A 19354-nucleotide genomic window follows, 5' to 3' on the forward strand; every position below is an offset into this window, starting at 1 on the left:
CAAATTTGCTGGTGTATTGAGTGAAGCACTTTAACAGCATCATCGTTTAGAATTTTACGCAGCTCAGCTGGAATTCTATCACCTCCACTAACTCTGTAGTGATGCTTCCTAAGGCCCACCTGAGTTCACACTCCAGGATGTCTGGCTCTAGTGTTGTGATTATTCGGCCCATTAAGATCTTTTTGTACAGTTCTGTGTATTCTTGCCACCTCTTAATAATCCTCTTCTGCTAGGTCCTTGCTGTTTCTGTCCTTTATTGTGCCCATCTTTACATGAAATGATGCCTGGTATCTCCAATTTTCTTGAGGAGAACTCTAGTCTTTCCCATGCTGTTGTCTTCCTCTCTTTCTTTGCACTCATCCTTGAGGAAGGCCTTCTTCTCTCCCCTTGCTGTTCTCTGGACCTCTGCATTCATTGGGGAGATCTTCCCCTTTCTCCTTTCCCTCCTGCTCTCTTCTTCCCATAGCTATTTGTAAAGCCTCTTCAGGCAACCACTTTGCCGTCGTGAACGTCTGTTTCCTTGTGATGGTTTTGGTCACTGCCTCCTGTCCAACGTTACAAACTTCTGTTTGTAGTTCTTCAGGCACTCTGTGTGCCAGACAGAATCCCTTGAATCTATTTGTCACCTCCACTGTATAATCATAAGGGATTTGATTTAGGTCATACCTGAATGGCCTAGTTGCTTTCCCTACTTTCCTCAATTTAAGTCTGAATTTAGCAATAAGGAGCTCGTGATCTGAGCCACAGTCAGTTCCAAGTCTTGCTTTTTGCTGACTGTATAGAGCTTCTCCATCTTCAGCTGCAGAGAATACAATCAATCTGATTTTGGTATTGACCATCTGGTGATGTCCATGTGTAGAGTCTTCTCTTGTGTTGTTGGAAGAGGGTGTTTGCTACGACCAGTGCGTTCTCTTGGCAAACTCTGTTAGCCTTTGCCCTGCTTCATTCTGTACACCAAGGCCAAATTTACCTGTTACTCCAGGTATCTCTTGACTTCCTACTTTTGCGTTCCAATCCCTTATGACAAAAAGGATGTCTTTTTTTGCGTGTTAGTCCTAGAAATTCTTGTAGGACTTCATAGAAAACAATTGGATTAAAAATATACTGAGCATGGCCCTGCCCTCCAGAGCAAGACCGAGTGTTTGCCACAGCCGGTCTCTCCCGTCAGGATGGTTGCACAAGCCTTTTATCCTTATCTGACAGAAGGCAGACAGAAGAAGGGAGAACTACAAACCCAAAGATTCCAGAATGAAAACTCCAATCACAGAATGCTAAGCAAAATGATCACATGGACCACAGCCTTGTCTAACTCAATGAAGCTCTGAGCCATGCCATGTAGGGCCACCCAACACGGACGGGCCATGGCAGAGAGTTCTGACAAAACGTGGTCCACTGGAGAAGGGATGGCAAGCCACTCCGGTATTACTGCCTTGAGAACCCCATGAACAGTATGAAAAGGCAAAAGGATAGGACACCAGAAGAACAGACCCCCAGGTTGGAAGGTGCCCCATATGTTACTGGGGAATAGTTCAGAAAGAATGAAGAGGCTGGGCCCACATGGAAACACGGCTCAGTTGTGGATGAGCCTGGCAGTGGAGGTAAAGTCCGGTGCCGTAAAGGACAATATTGCACAGGAACCTGGGATGTTAGGTCCACGAAGCAAGGTAAATTGGATGTGGTCAAGCAGGAGATGCTAAGAGTGAACACTGACATTTTAGGAATCCCTGAACTAAAATGGACTGGAATGGGTGGCTTTGATTCAGATTTTAATTCAGCCACCTGGAGTTGAGTCCAAGGCCCAGCTCTCTGCGAGACGGCTCCCCGACCACATCCTCATGGGAGGCTGTCCTCCTCGCTCCCCTCCATCCTGCATCCCCTCTCTTGTCCCCAGCCTCCCTCCCCTCCCTGGAGGGGCCATGGTCTCAGCAGGGAGCTGCCTCGCTCCCCGAGGGGCTCGGGGCCCAAGTCAGGCCGTGTGCAGCCAGGTGGCTCCAGGGCTGGCTCTCCAGCCCCGGGTCTCCCGGCTTCTTCCATCTTCTCGGTCCGGGGATCACTGAGACAGAACAGTGTTCCTGCTCTTAGCTTCATCCCAGGCTGGGCTCCAGGAAGGATCAGAGCTTGAAGAAGCGGGAAGCTGAGACTGCAATCTGGGTTCAGAGGGCAGAGAGCCCTGGGTCGTGAGAGAGAGAGTGAGAGAGACTTCCTGGGGGTGTGGATCTCCGTGGGGCCCAGGGAGCGTGCTCAAGGATGTCTGGGGCACCTGTTTACACGGGTGTGTGGGTGTCTTGGTGTGTGCATGAGTAGTCTTTAGACACCTGTATATGTCTGTGTATATGTGAATCTGTGCTTGTAAATATGCACAAATCTGTGTGAGTCAGCGTGTATTTGTGTGTTGCTTGTGTGCACATTTTCTACATCTCTATGGAGACGCTCGTATGTCCGTGTACATCCCTGAGTGTGTGTATCTGTGTCACTTTGTACCTTAGACACCTGATCCGTGTCGCACACCTCCATGTGCACCACTGTGTCTTTGGGCAGCATGTTTGGGAGTGTGTGTACGCGTCAGTGTGTGTCTGAACAGATCTGCATACAGGTCTACTTGTGTGAGTATCTGTGTGTGTATCTATCTGTACAGGCCTCGGATGAGACGTGGAGTCTTAGGACTGCACGGTCTGGGGACTTCCCTGGTGGTCCGGAGGGCAAGACTATGCTCTCTAATTCAGGAAGCCCAGGTTCCATCCCTGGCTGGGGAACTTGACCCCACACGCCTGCCGCAACTTAGAGCTCGCGTGCCGCGATGAATACCCCACGAGCCACGACTAAGACCCAGGGCCGCCAAAAGAAACAAAGAAGACAAATGTTTAAGAGAATCCAGTTTTGCAGGCTGTGCCTGCCTGCAAAGGTGCTGGAGTTGATGGAGGAGACAGGATGGGAGACCTGCAGGGGAAGTGGTTGGTGTTGAAGCTGCAGGGTTGAGGCTTTCAGACGTGAGCAGGCCTCTGGAAGTAGGAGAATGGGCCTTGGTGTTGCCTTAACCGCACCAGGGCTGGGTCCTGGGGACTGCCTCGGGGTGAAGAGGCCTGTCCTCAGCGGAGGGGTCTGTCCATCTGCCTTGCATGGAGATTGAGTCAGGAGGCTCCTAATCCAGCATCTCAGTCTCTCCAAGGGCAGGGAAGGGGAGCTGCTTTGGGGTCAGGTCACACCCATGTCCCTGCTTTGCAAACTGCAACAGCCTCATTCTGTTTTTTAGGATTGATTTACCTCATTTTGGCTGCGCTGGGCCTCATTGCCGTGCACGGGCTTTCTCTGGTTGTAGTGAGCAGGGGCCACTCCTCACTGTGGTGCTTGGGCTGCTCACTGCGGGGGCTCCTCCTGCTGCAGAGCACAGGATCTAGGCGCATGGGCTTGAGTTGCTCCGCCGCATGTGGCATCTTCCCGGCACAGGGGTTGAACCTGTGTCCCCTGCACTGGCAGGCAGATTCTTTATCTGCTGTGCCACCAGGGAATCTTTATCAGCGAGGTCCTGATTCTTTGTCAGGGAAGTCCAACAAGCTGGTTCTTGAGACTGTCCTTCTAAAAGAAGCGGAAGCACTGGGGCGGGATGGCAGGGAGGGAAGGCTAATCTCTGCACAGGAGGCTCTGGGACTGGTATTCCTGGGTCTTGCTGAATGGCAGTGAAAGGGAAAGTGCTACTCGCCCAGTCGTGTCCGACTCTGTGCGACCCCATGGACTGTAGCCCACCAGGCCGCTCTCTCCATGGGAATTCTCAGGCAAGAATACTGGGGTGGGTTGCCATTCCCTTCTCCAGGGAATCTTCCTGACACAGAGACTGAACCCAGATCTCCCACATTGCAGGAAGATGCTTTACTGTCTGAACCACCAGGGAACCCAGATTCCCTCCTCTCAGCCTTCACTTATCTCCTTGACTGGGAATGGGCTCTAGCTAATCCCAGTGTCCCAATATATGACCAGCCAAGGTCAGAGAAGGAGGAGGGGAGGAGAAAGGGATGGTAGGAGGGCTCAGATCCTTCCAGACTGAAGCTTGCTTGAGGCAGGCCAGGGTAGTAGATAAGATGTGCTTCAAGTATCCAGTCCTGTCTCTTATTCACCCTCAAGTTCAACCATTATATATTCTTTCCTTTGGCTGTTTAAGGCCTTTCACCTTTGAAATCCTTGACTAAAAAGCAAATATTCTTAGGAGAAGAAACTCCTGAGTGTGTTGTCTGTTAATACCTCCAGGAGATTGATTGATAACTTGCCAAGAAAAAGGTTTTGTGAGAAGGAACACAGAAGGGAAAAATGTGTGTAACCGTTAGAACACATGTTGGGGGGAGGGGTTGTGGAGAAGAAGAGCTATTAACAAGGAGCCAGCGAAGCCAAGAGTACTGTGTTCACAGTTTTCTTTTCCTGGGGACCTGGGAAGCCTATATTTCCCCGGTATTCTTTGAAGTAAAGCTGGGTTCTGCAGCACAGCACTGAGTCTGACCAGTGAGAGGCCGTTGGAAGTGATACAAAGGCCAGACCTGGCATTTATTTGTTTGCTTATTAAATATTCATTTATTTATTTGGCTGCACTGGGTCTCAGTTGTGGCACGCTGGATGTTCGGTCTTCATTGCTCACGCGAACTCTTAGTTGTAGCGTGTGGGATGTAGTTCCCTGACCGGGGATTGAACCCAGCCCCCCTGCATTGGGTGACGTGGAGTCGTAGCCACTGGACCACCAGGGACGTCCCAGGCCTGGCCTTTAAATGACCCTCTATGGTCACCCATGACCTTCCAGTTCTACTTCCCTTGCTGTAGTGATCTGGGGGTTCACATGTCTCAGACGGCATAGCTACCAAGTGGAAGGGCTGTCTGACCTACTTCATTGCACAACATTCTGAGATTTCACGATTTGTTCCTGCAGCAACAGCAACTGTTTTTGCCTAACATATAGAAAAGAAGGGGCCAACAAATTTCTTCACTTTCCCCAGATGGATGTGGCACGCAAGTCGCGACCCCAGACTCCAGGTTCACAAAGGTCTGGGTTTGAGTCCCAGATCTACCATTTTAGTCTAAATCTTAGCCTCAATTTCCTCAACAGAATGAAAGTTGAATTAGACAAAGGCTACTGCTCATTTAACCCACTGCTTGGCGATGGCCGGTTATCACGGAATGTAAACTTTGCTGCTGAGCTGTTAGGAATGAGCATGGGTTCTGGTTCAAATGCCCACATATTGCAAATTTATTTTTCTATCAGGGCTAATGACAAACCACAGCAAGCTCTTCCCTGGTAGCTCAGATGGTAAAGTGTCTGCCCACAATGCAAGAGACCTGGGTTCGACCCCCAGGTCAGGAAGATCCCCTGGAGAAGGAAATGGCGACCCACTCCGGTACTCTTGCCTGGAAAATCCCATGGATGGAGGAGCCTGGTGGGCTACAGTCCATGGCGTTGCAAAGAGCTGGACACGACTGAGCGACTTCACTGCTTCACAGCAAGCCTGGGCTTCCCAGGTGGCACTGGTGGTAAAGAATCTGCCTGCCAATGTCGGAGATGCAGGAGACGGGGGTTTGATCCCTGGGTCAGGAAGATCCCCTGGAGAAGGAAATGGCAACCCACTCCAGTGGACAGAGGAAGTGGGTGGGCTGCAGTCCATGAGGTCGCAGAGAGTTGGACACGAATGAGCACAGCGCAGGGGTGGGTGGGGCAGCAAGCTTATCCGGGTTAGGGGCGGAGTCAGTGACGCCGTGCTGAGCACACGTGATGAGGCCGAGGTGAGTCAGTACTGGGACTGCTCTTGATGCCAGCCCTGAGTCTTGCACAGGGAATCCTGACCTAATCGGCCGTGGGGAAGACAACATCAGGGTCACACGTCCACACGTGCTGGCCTGGGATGGGCAGAGGCGCTGTAGGACTGTCGCAGTCTGGAGGGAAGGGAGGGGCTGCAGGAGAGGGTGCCCCCAGGACGGAGCCACCTCCATCCCCTCATCAGAGAACAAACACCGCTGTAACCCCAGGCTTGGCCCAGCTGGGTTCACCGGGAACGCGGGTGGGGCTCCTGGCTGGGGAGGTCAGCTCTGCCTTCACTGATCCCTCTACTGTTCAGGTCTCCGGACGCTGCCTCCTCCTCTGGCTGGTACCTGGGGAAGTGTCACCCCAGCATCCTGAGGACAGGGGCTGGACTGAGGCAGAGCAGGAGAAGGGGCGACGGGCCCCCTGCGGGGAAATCTCACCCCTTCTCCCCATGCGGTGGGGATCACAGGGGTCGGGCCTTCCTAAACGACTCCCTCAGGTGCCCTGACCCCCATTTCCCTGCACCTTCTCTGGAGGGACCAGCCCTCCCCGTATAATCAAGCTCTGCTAAGACCTCATGGTCTGGCCTGGGTGCCCATCTTTCTGCAGCATCTCCTGTGAAACTGGTGGCGCTCCCACTCCAGAGCTGTTCAGTGGCACGAGCCCCTTCCCATGCCTCATGTTGTAGTCTTTTCCAAAAGATGACTCACAGAGCGTATGCCTCAGGCTTCATAAGGGCTTCCCAGGGGGCGCTAGTGGTGAAGAACCCACTCAGCAAAGGGGGAGAAGTAAGAGACCGTGGTTCGACCCCTGGGTCGGGAAGATGCCATGGAGGAGGGCATGGCAACCCACTCCAGGATTCTTGCCTGGAGAATCCTGTGGACAGAGGAGCCTGGTGGGCTACATACAGTCCACAGGGTCTCAAAGAATCGGACACGACTGAGTAACTTAGCACAGGCTTCGTAATGCTTAGCTGGACCTGCCCCTGGTGACCTTTCTAGGCCCCTAACACAGAAGGAAGGGGGCGACTGGGCACAGGGAGGCAGCCAGGCTGCCCGAGTCCGCTCCTGGTTCCCCCCTGCCCGGCCCCGAGCAGCAGGACACCTCTGGTTTGCTAACTGCAGGACCACGGACGAGCCATTCCCATGGCCTCGGTTTGCTCATCTGTAAGGAAGAGAATCAGACAAGAGGGTCCCTAAAGCCCCTTTAGTTTCTGATGTCACAAGGCCGACCACCTCGTTCGGGCCCCGCGGGGATAGGCCCGCTGACTGGCTGCTCACGGGGTGCTGGGTCTCACCCGACCTTTTCATCCATGTGGAGAAGACCCGCTGACCTCCTGGCACAGGGCGCCAGGTGGGGAAGCCCACTCTGCACCGGGCAGGGGAGTAGGTGCCTAGTTGGGCTCCTGAGTGAGGGGCCTGCATGTGTATGACCCTGTGGGGGTCCCAGAGAAAACAAGAAGGTTCCCTTCTCCGGCTTGAGGTGAGGGAAGGAAAAATTCACCGACGGTTACGTCTCCTGTTTCCTTCTGCGTCTGGGATCCACCTAAGTCAGAGAAAGGGACCCTGCACCCCCGTCTGACACGGGGCCTGCCTGAGTTGCTGGGGACTGCAAGGGCCGCCCTCGTGAGGAAGCGGAAACGGGATCGTGGTCAAGGTCCGGGAGGCTGAAGGGGAAGGGCAGACAGATGCCTCTGGTGTGCCCTGTCTCCTGGTGGGGTGGGAGTGATGAAGTGAGTCAGACCCGGGTCCAAATCCCAGCTCTCTCGATTCCTGGCTGTTTCTGGCTGTGTGTCCGGGGCAAACGACTCAGCTTCTCTGAGCCTCCACTTATCTTCAGAAAAGGGAACCTAATACCTACCTCGCAGGACTATTCTAAGGAGTAAATGAGCTAACACGTGTGAAGGTGCCTGGCACTTGGGCTCCTGTGGGCTATGGTTATTCCTATTTTTATCTCTTACTCTTTGGAAGGGGGACGGCCAGGTACCACCGCCTCGGGGGTCTGGGGAAGCAGAGCGGGGTGAGGCAGGGGGTGCAGGTGAGACGGGGGTTTTCGTGGGAACAGGACCTGTCTGCAGGGTGGCGGGGCGGTCAGACCCAGGCCTCGGCTGTGGCCCCTGTGGGTGGGCAGCAGAAATGAGAGCTGTTTCCCCTCCCATCCCCACCGCGCCCCGCTGGGTCTCCCGGCTGGAGGCTGGGCGCCCCAGGCTGAGCGTGCGGCCCGGTGGGAGAGGCCACGGAGAGGCCCTAGTGGCCGATAGAGTAAGCGCCTGAGTCTGTGGACTGCTTCTCCTCCGTGGTCTGGTCGCTGGTGTCCCCGGGATGGGCAGAGGCTGGGACCCTCAGCGTGGTCTCGCTCACCTGCAGGCAGAAAGGCTGGCGTGAGTGGGCTCCGACCGCGAGTGGGGTCCTCCCGTGGGCCCCCGTGTGGCGGACTCAGCCGTCGCGGGTCACGGCCGGGTCCGAGGGGAGCGAGGGCAGATGGATGTGACCCCAAGATTCTTCCCATGCAGCTAAAGGGCAAAGCGAATCCCAAGGCAAGCAGGGTCTGCCCACCCCCGAGGGACGACGAGTGAGTGGGGATGCTGAGAGCGATGACTACGCCCCGCGCTCGGCCAAGGTACGCCCGTCGGACACTCGACATGCACTGAGGCCCAGTGAACTCCCCTTCGTGGACCCAGGACAGTCCAGGGTCCAGCTCCCTCCCTGCCCCATTCCCTCTCCCTCTAGAGGACACCTCCCTCCCCCCCCCACCCCCCCACCACTCACCTCCTCGAACTTCCTGGCCTTGTACTGGTCGGCCCCCTTGAGGAAGTTCAGCAGAATGATGTCGCAGAGGACGGTGCCCTGGTGGAACAGCGGGCGGCCCTGAGCACTGCGGGCGGGGGCAGGGTGGGGGGAAGCTGGGGCGGGGGCAGGACTGCCCTGGGGGTGGGGCGCGACCTCCAGAGCTGCCCGGCTGACCATCCTTTAGGAAAACGCCCGAGGGCTTTGCTCTGTCTCTGGGACCCACCTCCACAGCTCCGGGGGGTGGGCCCACCCTGAAATGCGCCGGGAGAAGCCGAGAGAATGCGGGGGACGGGCGGGGCGGGGGCATTGTTCCCGACTCCGGGGAGCGGGCTCTGCGCCTGCTCGGCTCTCAGGTCTGGGAACCCTGGGGTCTCCCCCAACCACCCCAAACCCCGCCACCTTCACGGTGATGGGGAACTCGGAGTTGGTAACAGGGGGGACGCTGGCCACGTGGGGGTCAGGACAGGAGATGCTGGCCCAGCGCGGAGGGGATGGCTCCAGGCAGCAAAGGGCGTCCCCCTCCTTCTCCAGGCTGGCCTGCTTCCCACCCACCCCGCGCCCCGGGCGAGACCGAGCCTGGAGGGCCCGCACTCACCACTCCCACCGAGGTGAAGGCCGCCACGGAGCTGATGATGGTGGGGATGATGTTGAACTTGCCAGCCTGGTGCACAAATACCAAGGTGAGCGCGCAGGGCGCCCGGCAGGGCCGGGTGAGGCCTGAGGCTAAACTTGGACTCCCAGCCAGGGCGGCCGTGGAGCCAGAATGCTCTAGGGGGACCAGTGGGCGCCCGGGCGCCCCCACCCCCACCCCGCCGCAGAAATGTGACCAGCGAGGGTCGCTGGGCGGGTCAGCCGCAGCACCCGCCCCCGACGGCGGGCCCGGAAAGGGCCTTGGTCTCGCCCCGCCCCCGGCCCGGAACTCACGTCTCCGTACACCAGCACGTCGAAGCGGATGCCGAAAGCCTTGAGGAGGGTGCGGTACTCACTGCCGTTGTCCATCTTGTAGTACTTGGCGAACCTGGAGGCCAGAGGGGAAGGCGCAGGCTCGCTGCGGGCTCCCGTCTCTCCTGCTTGAACCCTCAGGGTCCCCTGGAGCCCTGCAGCCCTCGTTCACAGCCCAGCCCTGCCCGACGGTGGGGCGGGCCGCGGTCCTCCCCGTGTGGTCAGCTGGCCGCCTGCACAGCCATCACCTGGAGGGTTTGTTAAGGAGGCAGATTCCAGGCCCGGCCCTGAACCCAGAGAACCAGCAGCTCAGGACTAGGTCCCGGGAAGCTGCCTTCTGAATGACTCCTCTAAGTGAGTGTGACGTGGAGGCCAATGAGCCCCGCTGGACTCCAGGCTTCCGCGGTTCTCTTTCTCTGGGAGTCCTCTGCCAGGCGGGTGTGCCCCTTGCCGTGGGCGTCTCGGCCCGCTTGGATTCAAAGCCTGCTTCTGCGACTTGCCAGCCGCCCAACTTGGGACAGTCACTAACCTCTCTGAGAGTCGATTCCTTCATCTGTGAGTAAGCATAATACAGAAGTCCTTCTATGAAAACAATGAAGTCACACTTGTCAGGGGCTGAGAACAGGGTCTGGAACAAAGAAAGCCTGGGGAGAGGCTCCCTGGTGCCGACACTGTGAAGGAATACACTGATTCCGAAAGTGCTCTGTAGAGCGGCTTTAAAAAAGTGCTTTTAGGAATTTTCTGGCGGTCCACTGGTTGGGACTTTGTGCTTCCAATACAGGGGATGCAGGTTTGAACCCTAGTCAGGGAACTAAGATCCCTCATGACACAGGGGTGGCTGAGATGATGATGATAATAAATGCTTTTAGACACTGAATCTCATAAGCCAGTGGGATAAGGGTGTGACTGGCTCTAGGGGTTAAATGACTGGTCCAGGGTGACTCACCTGGCCGAGACCTAATGCTGGATTTGCCCCTCCTCCACTCCTTTTCAAGAACTCGCTCTCTGAGCTTTCTCTGCTGTGTGCCCGGAACCACGCGGAAGACTGATCAGAGTGATCACATTTCATTCTCACTGAACACAGTGAGGTGGGTATCATACCATTTAGGATACCTGTGGTGGTGAAGGGGTCTACTTGCCGTCTCACTGTCAGCAAGGACTTGAATTGCATTTATCTTTTGGTTTCTAAAGCCAGTGCGTTTCCCGGGCCTCTCCCAGAACAGAGGACAGCTGAGAAGCTCAGTCCCTGGAAGTGTCCAGCGACTGACACGACGCCCCTCCCAGGGATGTTTGCTTTCCAAACTGTCCAGCGAGGCGGGGGATGAAGTGCTGAGCCCAAGGGGACAGATAACGGAAGGATCATGGGGTGGGGCGGGGGTGGGGGTGGCGGGGGAGAAGGTCACGTGTGGCGGGGGTGGGGTGGGGAAGAGCCACTTTAAATTGTAAATGCCGGCTACTGCCACTGCTGGCTGGGTGGCTTCCCCTGTGGCCCATCAGTAAAGAATCCGCCTGCCAGTGCAGGAGACTTCAGTCCCTGGGTCGGGAAGATCCCCTGGAGGAAGAGCTAGCAACCCGCTCCAGTATTCTTGCCTGGGAAATTCCATGGACAGAGGAGCCTGGCGGGGTACAGTCTGTATGATTGCAAAGAGTCAGACACCACTGAAGGACGCAGCCAGCACGCACGTCAGCTCTGGGAACTCCGGGGTCAGACAGAAAGGAGCTTAAATCCTGGTTCCACCACCACAGGCTGCAGGTGTGGGCTCTTTCCTGGGACTCAGCCCCTGAGGTTTCACTTCTGGCGTCTATAACCCGGGTGTGCTGAGGCCTCCTCTGCAGGTCAGTCAGTGAGAGTGGTGACCCTGAGCCCACCCTCTGAGGTGGGCGCGCTCCTGACCTGACCTCCGTGTCAGATGTCCTCTCTGTCCTTCTCTGCAGAGACCACTCCCGCCCAGCCCCCTGCCCTCGGGTCAGGCTGGTCCAGCCAGTGGGAGGTGCCCTCGCGTGGCCAGAGGGTGAAGGGAAGACAGGCAGGGTGCTTTTTGTCTCCCAGCTCCTCTGCGGGGCCTCTAACCAGGCTGGCCTCCCCCCTGAGGCCCAGAGCCCGCAGGGCAGCCTGCCTACCTCTGCAAAGAGTGCCTCCATGCAGTCGCCCCTTTTGAGAGCCCTGACTGCTCCCTCCTGGGACTCCGGCCCTCCCCTTCCCCACTTTACAAGCAGGAAGCTCGGGCCTGGAGAGCTCTGTCTGGGTCAGGAGGGCACGTGGCTGGAGGGGACCCACCTTCGGTTTCTGCCTGTGCCCGAGGGAAGCACCTGTCTGCTGACGGAGGCCTTGGAAAGGCTGGAAGGGGTTCGGGGAGAAAACAGCCTCTGGGGAGGCTTAGCCAGGTGTGTGTTTCCCGCAGGGGCTCTGCAGCTGGAGGGAGAGGCTGGGGAGACAAAAGGGTCCTCCTGACACTGAGACCCAGAGGGAGAACAAACCCAGGCCTGGGAAGGAGGCTGTGAGAAGGGCAGCCACTTAACCCCAAGGGCAAAGCCTTGGTGGGGGCGTTCCCTGGCTGGCCAGTGGTTAGGACTTGGTGCTTTCACTGCTGGGACCCAGGTTCAATCCCTGGTCAGGGAACTAAGGTCCTGCAAAATGTGCAGTGTGGCCGAAAAGGAAAAAAAAAAAAAAAAGATTTGGAGGAAAAGGACAAGGACAAGGAAATATGGCAGCAGCTACCTCATCCTCAAAAGTATGGTAAGTATCAGAACCTCCCTGGTGGTCCTGAGGCTATGAGTCCGCGCTCCCAGTGCAGGGGGTCTGGGGCTCCATTCTTGGACAGGGAACTATATCCTGCCTGCTGCCACTAGACCTGGTGCAGTCAGATAAAGAAATATGTAAAAGAAAATTAGGGTCAGTGTGGTCTGGGTGGAGGTGGTAGAGAGCTTTACAGAGCAAGGCAAAAAGCACCAAACTCGAACCACACCAGCTGTAAGAAAATAGGACAAACACCAGAAAGGAAATCATCTATGTAAAAATGAAGAGGCCCCAGAACCTAATTCTGCCAGCAGACCTCGCAGGAGAGTTCAGGAAGTTTGCAGAAGAAGGGTCTGGCGTGGGCAGAAGGCTCCAGAAAGTCCTTGCTGTGGCTTTCTCAGGTTGGCCCAAGGCAACGTATGAACCAGCTCCATCTCCCCACCCACATTCACAGAGCAGCAGAAAAATACACGTCTCTCGAGCTACTAGGGAAATTTCAAGAAGAAGGCAGTGTTGGCCCATTTTGCAGATGGAGAGACAGTTGACAAGGTCGCTTGCCTGAACTGGAAACTCCTCAGTCTGTGCTTTCAGCCGGAGCTATCTTGCCTCTGGGCGCTAAGTGGCGGTAATTACTCTTTTGTTCTTGCCTTCTTTCTTTGGGAAGGACAGAGCACCAGATCTGAAAGCCCTTCTGTGCTCTGAGTTCTGTCTCAGGTCACTGGAGCACTCAGGGCCCTTGTCTGAGCGGCAGCTGAGGGCTGGGGATGGGGCGGGCGGGCGGGCTCAGGGCCGGAACCGGGACCGCGCTCCTGAGGTCTGCGTCCCTGGCTCACGGCCGCAGTCGTGGGGAACGCTCTGACATGGGCTCGGAGAACAAGAAGTCGGTATCCTGGGTACCGCCGCTCAGAGCGGGGCTGGCTAAATTTATCTTGGGAAGGAATGTGAAGAGAACAGAGAGAAGAACCAAAGCGGACTTGGTTCCCCTCCAGCACCTGCCTTCCAAGAGGCAATAAGCACGCTCAGATCATTATCTCGCCGCCCACACGCCCTCGGAGGAGGCTTGGCAGGGATGGGTTCTCCTCCCGGGAGGGCGGGAGGAGGAACGGCTTTCGGCCGGGGGGAGACGGGAGGCCCCAGCTGCAGACGTGGGAGCGACCCAGGCGTCCTGACTTCTGCACTCCGTGTGGCTGCAGTTGTGGGGGGAAATCACGGAATCTGGCCCCACCCTGCGGCAGAGACAGGCTCCCTGCGCACCAGGCTAGGGGTTATCTTCTGTCTTGGCATCCAGCTGGACCGGGTTTCCCAGCCCCCTCGCCTTTACCTGGGCCCCCAGGACCAGTTCTTGTCAACAGACAAGTGAAGGGAAGTGATGGCTGTTACCACTGGGCTGGGGTTTGTGAGAGCCGTGTGCCTTCCTTATCCTTCCCAGCCTCATGGCCGGGTGCTTAGGAGCCAGGGGAGAGCTCAGGCCCCAGAGGAGGCTGACCCATGGGTGGCAGGACCCCCAGAGGACTTGACACAGCTCTCCACCCACCCTGACCCACAGGGCACGGGGCCTTGAGCAAGGCATAAGCCTCTGCTGAGCCACTGAGCTGCAGGGCCTATTAAGGCAGCTAGCAGTACTTACCCTGACTACTACAAACTCCTCCCTCATAGCTCAGTCACTGGGAAAGAATCTGCCTGCAGTGCAGGAGACCCGGGTTCAGTTCCTGGCTTGGGAAGGTCCCCTGGAGAAGGAAATGGCAACCCACTCCAGTATTCTTGCCTGGAGAACCCCATGGACAGAGGAGCCTGGTGGGCGACAGTTCACGGGGTCGAAAGAGTAGGTCACGACTTAGCGACTAAACCACCACCATCACGTCACAGCTCAGAAGACTGAGGCTCAGAGGGAAGAAGTATTTGTAGAAGAACAAAGAATGAGCTAACACTGGGGAGTCATTCAAGATTACAGAGGGCGAATTCCAAGGACACCACATTGCCAGAAACAAACCCTCTTAGGAAGTCCAGGAGATGGGCGTGTGGGTCCACGGCTGTCGTTAACCAGCTTTTGGACCCCGGGCAAGTCTCTCAACCTCTCTGAGCTTTTTGCTTTGGTCGATAAGTGAGACTGAAAAGAGCCGCAGGAAGGGCGGAGACGGGATGGTGCCCAGATGGACATCGTGAGTGCTCAAGGCACGTCTGTTTCCTCATCCTGAGAACGAGGCAAAGTGAAACCACAGAATCGAGGGGACTCCCTGGTGCGCCAGTGGCTAAGATTTCGTGCCCCCACTGCGGGGGGCCCGGATTCAACCCCTGGTGAGGGAGAACTAGGTCCCACATGCCGAACGAAGAGGTCACATGCCGCACCCTAGGATCCCACGTGCCACAGCTGAGACTCGGAGCGGCTGAATGAGTAAATAACGAATAAAACAAACATTTAAAAAGAGCATTGGTGAGCCATGAGGCGTCCAAAGAAGGACCCCAGCCACCTCACCGAAAAAGGAGAAGGGCATGGGATTCCCTGGCGGTCCAGAGGTTCAGACTAGGTGCTTTCATTGCCACGGGCCTGGGGTTTGACTCCTGCTTGGCAATCAGGACCCCACAAGCCATGTGATGTGGCCAACAGATAAAAAAATAAACAGAGAAGTAAACGAAAGGGCTGAGCTACCCCATACCTGCGTGCAGGCCTAGTCACTTCAGTCGTGTCCGACTCTCTGTGACCTTACGGACTGTAGCCCGCCAGGCTCCTCTGTCCATGGGATCCTCCAGACAAGGATACTGGAGTGGGTTGCCATGCCCTCCTCCCGGGGAATCTTCCCCAACCCAGGGATCAAACCTTCGTCTCATGTCTCCTGCATTGCAGGCAGATTCCTTACCACTAGTGCCACCCAGGAAGCCCCACTCCATGGCTGAGCCCTGATTTTCCCCAAGTCCTCTGATTCCTGCCTCTCTGGCTCCGGCCTTCTTGGCTAGGAAATGAAGTCAGTGAGGACGGTATCTGCATTCAACTCCTCGGCCTGGAACGCCAAGCCCCAGGTCTGCCGTCCCAGCCTCACCCCCAGAGGCCCCTCATCGCCTGCACAGCACGCTGCCTGCTTTCTGGACCCCCTGAACACGCTCCGTGGACGCCGACTTCTGTGCGTCTGTCCCTGATGCCCCTTCTCCTCCCGTTCCCCACCGCGCAGACCCCTATTCATCCCGCGGGGCCCAGCTGCACGGCCGGCACTTCTACTCCCCACAGCTCTTCACAGCACCCTGCTCCGCGCCAGCCGTGGTGCTGGGCACCGCTGACGCACGACAAGCTCTGCTCTCAGGTGAGGAAGGGAAACAGGAACGAGCCGCGCAGACCCACACTCAGGGAAAGCTGGACGCACGAGCACACGGCATGGAGGCTGGCGGGTCAAGGAAGGCGCCCTGCGAAAGCGACGGGGATGCTGAGACTTGAAGCGCGGGGGGCTGAGAGGTAAGATGGCCGGAGCTGGGCAGCTTTCCTGGTTGAGGGGTCTGCAGGCCCTCTTGAGGGCAGGATGCTGCGTCCTGAAAAGCTCAGCGACTTGGCAGGTGGAGGACAGAGAGGAAGCAGCCCTGGCTGGTGCACCTCGCCCCGGGAGCCCGCCTGTGTCTCTCTTCCCACTGCCGAGGTCAGGGGCTGCGTGCCTTGGCTCGAAATTGACCACGGTGGTGTGTTTACACCACGGAAATCGGCAAGCAGTACAAATCAGTGCTCTGTTCCCCCCGCCCTGCCCAGCGTGCTGGCTTCCCTGGCTTCCACAGGTGGCTCTAGTGGTAAAGAACCCGCCTGCCGATGCAGGAGACCTAAGAGATGCAGGTTTGATCCCTGGGTCGGGACAATCCACTGGAGGAGGGCATGGCAACCCACTCCAGTATTCTTGCCTGGAAGATCCCAGGCACAGAGGAGCCTGGTGGGCTACAGTCCACGCGGTCGCAAAGAGTCCGACACGACAGAAGCAACTTAGCACGCGCACACGCTGGCTTACAAGTGCAGCACTGAAGCTGTAACACCCTTTGGGCTGCCTTTCCTGTCTCTGCTGGGATCCAGGCCTCTGCTCCAGTACCTGCCACCCCAGACTGTAGCCAATAATTAGGACTATCGGGACTTGCCTGGTGGTCCAGTGGGTAAGAAGCCGCTTTGCAATGCAGGGAACGTAGGTCTGATCTCCGGTCAGAGCCACTAAGCCCACATTGCAACTCCTGGGCCCGTACGTCACACCTAGAGAGCCCGTGGGCCGCAATGAAGATCCCGCGTGTGGCGACAAAGACCCACTGTGGCCAGATAACACAGAAATAGTTTCTAAAACACTAACCGGGGACTATTAACTACAAGCCGGATCTCCCCGTCTCTTTGCCCAAGGGGCTGCCCCGTTCAGCAAGGAGTCGGGAAAAAGCTTGCTAGAGGGGTAAATGGATTTCTGAGATTCCTGACATCTCACAGTGGAGCTTCGCAAGGTTGGCCTCTGAGTTTCCTCCTACCGACTTCTCCCCATTCGTCAGGTGGAGCTAGGACAAGGCAGGAACAAAGGCTTTCTCTCCCCAGCAGAAACATTTAGATCTGACAGCTGGCTGGGTGGGGAAGTAGATGCTATTGGTGGGAACAGTGTAGGAAGTAATATACGTGCAGCACTTTCTCCCGCTAAGCACCAGGCCTGCGGCTTCCACACCCGTCATTTCATCGAGGCCTCTCACAACAGCAGCTCCATGGAGCAGCTGGTGGCTTAGGGACCCTGGAATGAGACTGTCCTGGGCTGGGATTCTGGCTTTGCCACTTGGATGAGCTACAAAACCTGGGGCTCAGGGCTTGGGTCTCAGTTTCCCCAGATGCACCATGGAAATACAGCAAGGGGACACAGCTGGGATCCAAATGGTGCCTCTGGAATCCACAGCTCCCTGCCCACCCGCTGCCGCTTCCCTGCGAGAAGAGGCTTTGAAGGGAGGGTTGGCTGCAGCCTCGGAGCAGGCCAGCAGCTCGTTCAGCTGGTGCCTGCAAAAACACGGCGGCCGAGGAGGAAAGCACGGTGCGGCTCCGACACGATGATGCCAGGACTATCGGGGGGAGAAGAGACCCCGAACACCTGCCTGTGCTGAGCTGGGAAGCCGGGGGAAGCCTGGGAGAGGGGCACCGACTGGCAGGGCTGGGCCTCGGGGTACAGGGGGCCCCCGGAGCCCAGCTGTTTGAAGGGTCACCTGTCTTAACACCCAGCCTCTCTCTCTGCTGTTATGACTGCGCCGTGAGGCAGGAGGGATCTTAGTTCCCTAAGTGGGATTCAACCCACGCCCACTGCACTGGGAGCTTGGAGTCTTAATCACTGGAACTTCAGGGAAGCCCCCCAGCACCCAGTCTCTGCTCTCCGACCTCCACAGGCTGCCTTCCTGCCCCGACTCCTCCCTGGGTTCTAGTGGGGGGCTGGTGGGTGGGAGGCACCGGCGGGGGACCGGCGGGCGGGAAGCAGAAGGTGGGGTGTGAGTTCCACCCGCTGCTGCCGCTTCGCTGGGGTCCCGCCTGGAGCTGGGTCGCTGTGCGGCTGTGGCCCGTTCCAGGCTCCATCCTCTGCACTGACTTGGGGGCCAGGGGTGGGAGCCCTGCGTGTGCTTCACAAGCCCCAGCTGAGCTGGGGGCTCAGAGGGGCCTTTCCCGCCAGGCCCCTCGCAGAGACACCTGTTCTGTGGCCAGATAGGATGCCCTCAGCACAGGACTGAATCAGACACTTCTGAGGCCTGACAGTACTGAGAAGCTTGCGTGTGTGTGGGTGTGTGTGCACGCACACATGTGCACACGCGTACTTCCTCCTGCCTCTCCAGCAGCAACAATGAGTAAGTTATGAGCGTCAGCTACCGTAATAAATCACTTGTCAGAGGTGCTGCTGCAGGGCAGTGTGGAAGCTTCATTCTCGGGGTGGGGAGGGTACACATCACAGGTCTACAAATAAAGAGCGCATGCTTCAGCGGCCTGAGTCTCCAAAGCCCTTCCCCAGACCCCCACACAGACTGAATCGGGCTTAGAGACAGTCACCTGTATCCAGCCCATTTTACAGAGGGGGACACTGAGGCCCGCAGAGGGAACGAGGGCTTGCCAAGAAATCACACTGAGTTTTTGTGGCAAGGCCTGAACCACCGCCTGGACCTTCCTTCTGCTTGCCCTCTATTTTGCCTTTACTATTCTTGGCTCGCCCCAGCACCAGATCTGTGTGTGTGTGTGTGTGTGTGTGTGTGTGTGTGTGTAAACATTCTCGTTATTTGAATGCAGGTTTATTGTCTCTACTAGATTAAAGATTCCTTGACTGGGTCTTCCCTGGGCGTCCCATGGTTGGGAGTTGTCCTGCCCACACAGGGAACGTGTGGGCAGACCAGACCAGACCAGATCTCTGGTCTGGGAGGATCACACAACCCACGTGGCAGTAAACCTGTGCTCCACGACCCCTGAGCCCACCTGCCCTGCATCCCGTGAGACCACTGCAGCAAGCAGCCCACTCACCGCAGCAAAGAACCAGTGCAGCCAAGAATAATAAACAGATAAAGTTATCTTAAACCGGGGCTCTGTGACAACCTAGAGGGGCTGGATGGGGAGGGAGGCTGGAGGGGGGTTCAAGAGGGAGGGAACGTATGTATACCTATGGCTGATTCATGCTGATGTTTGGCAGAAACCAACCTAATACTGTAAAGCAATTATCCTTCAATTAAAAATAAATAAAATTTTTAAAAAGTTAAAAAAAAAGTTCCTTGATCCTAGGAACTGGTCCTGCTCTCTCCAGGTCAGCCACAAAGCCCAGCACACGCTGTAACTGCAGGTTAAAAGAAAGCCTCAAAGCCCTCCCCACTTTAGCCTGGACGGGTCTCCTGCCGCTGCCTGAACACCTCCAGTGAGGGGGAGGCCCCACGGGTGGGAGCTGCCCAGCTCACCTTTGGACAGCTCCAGCCCTGAATGGGTTCCCTTGTGGCTCAGATGGGAAAGAATCCGCCTACAATGCGGGAGACCTGGGTTCGATCCCTATGTTGGGAAGATCCCCTGGAGAAGGGAAAGGCTCCCCACTCCAGTGTTCTGACTTGGAGCATTCCATGGACTGTATAGTCCACAGAGTCGCAAAGAGTCGGACATGTCTGAGCAACTTTCGTTCACTT

The 19354-nt window shown here is 56.9% G+C and overlaps 1 protein-coding gene across 1 annotated transcript in view; it reads right to left on the reverse strand.

Moving 5' to 3' along the window:
• Window positions 1-4864: 4864 nt before the first annotated feature.
• The window catches only part of P2RX3 (purinergic receptor P2X 3), a 34380-nt gene continuing 19890 nt past the window's right edge, over window positions 4865-19354 (reverse strand). Inside the window, exons 9-12 of the mRNA XM_070383139.1 lie at window positions 9487-9580; window positions 9158-9223; window positions 8542-8619; window positions 4865-8133 (exon numbers count right to left, since the gene is read on the reverse strand). Of these exons, the coding sequence (XP_070239240.1) occupies window positions 8020-8133; window positions 8542-8619; window positions 9158-9223; window positions 9487-9580 (352 nt within the window). The 3' untranslated portion in view covers window positions 4865-8019. The remainder of the gene's footprint in view (window positions 8134-8541; window positions 8620-9157; window positions 9224-9486; window positions 9581-19354) is intronic.

The sequence above is a fragment of the Bos mutus genome, chromosome 15 (genome assembly GCF_027580195.1).
Source record: "Bos mutus isolate GX-2022 chromosome 15, NWIPB_WYAK_1.1, whole genome shotgun sequence".
Taxonomy (NCBI): domain Eukaryota; kingdom Metazoa; phylum Chordata; class Mammalia; order Artiodactyla; family Bovidae; genus Bos; species Bos mutus.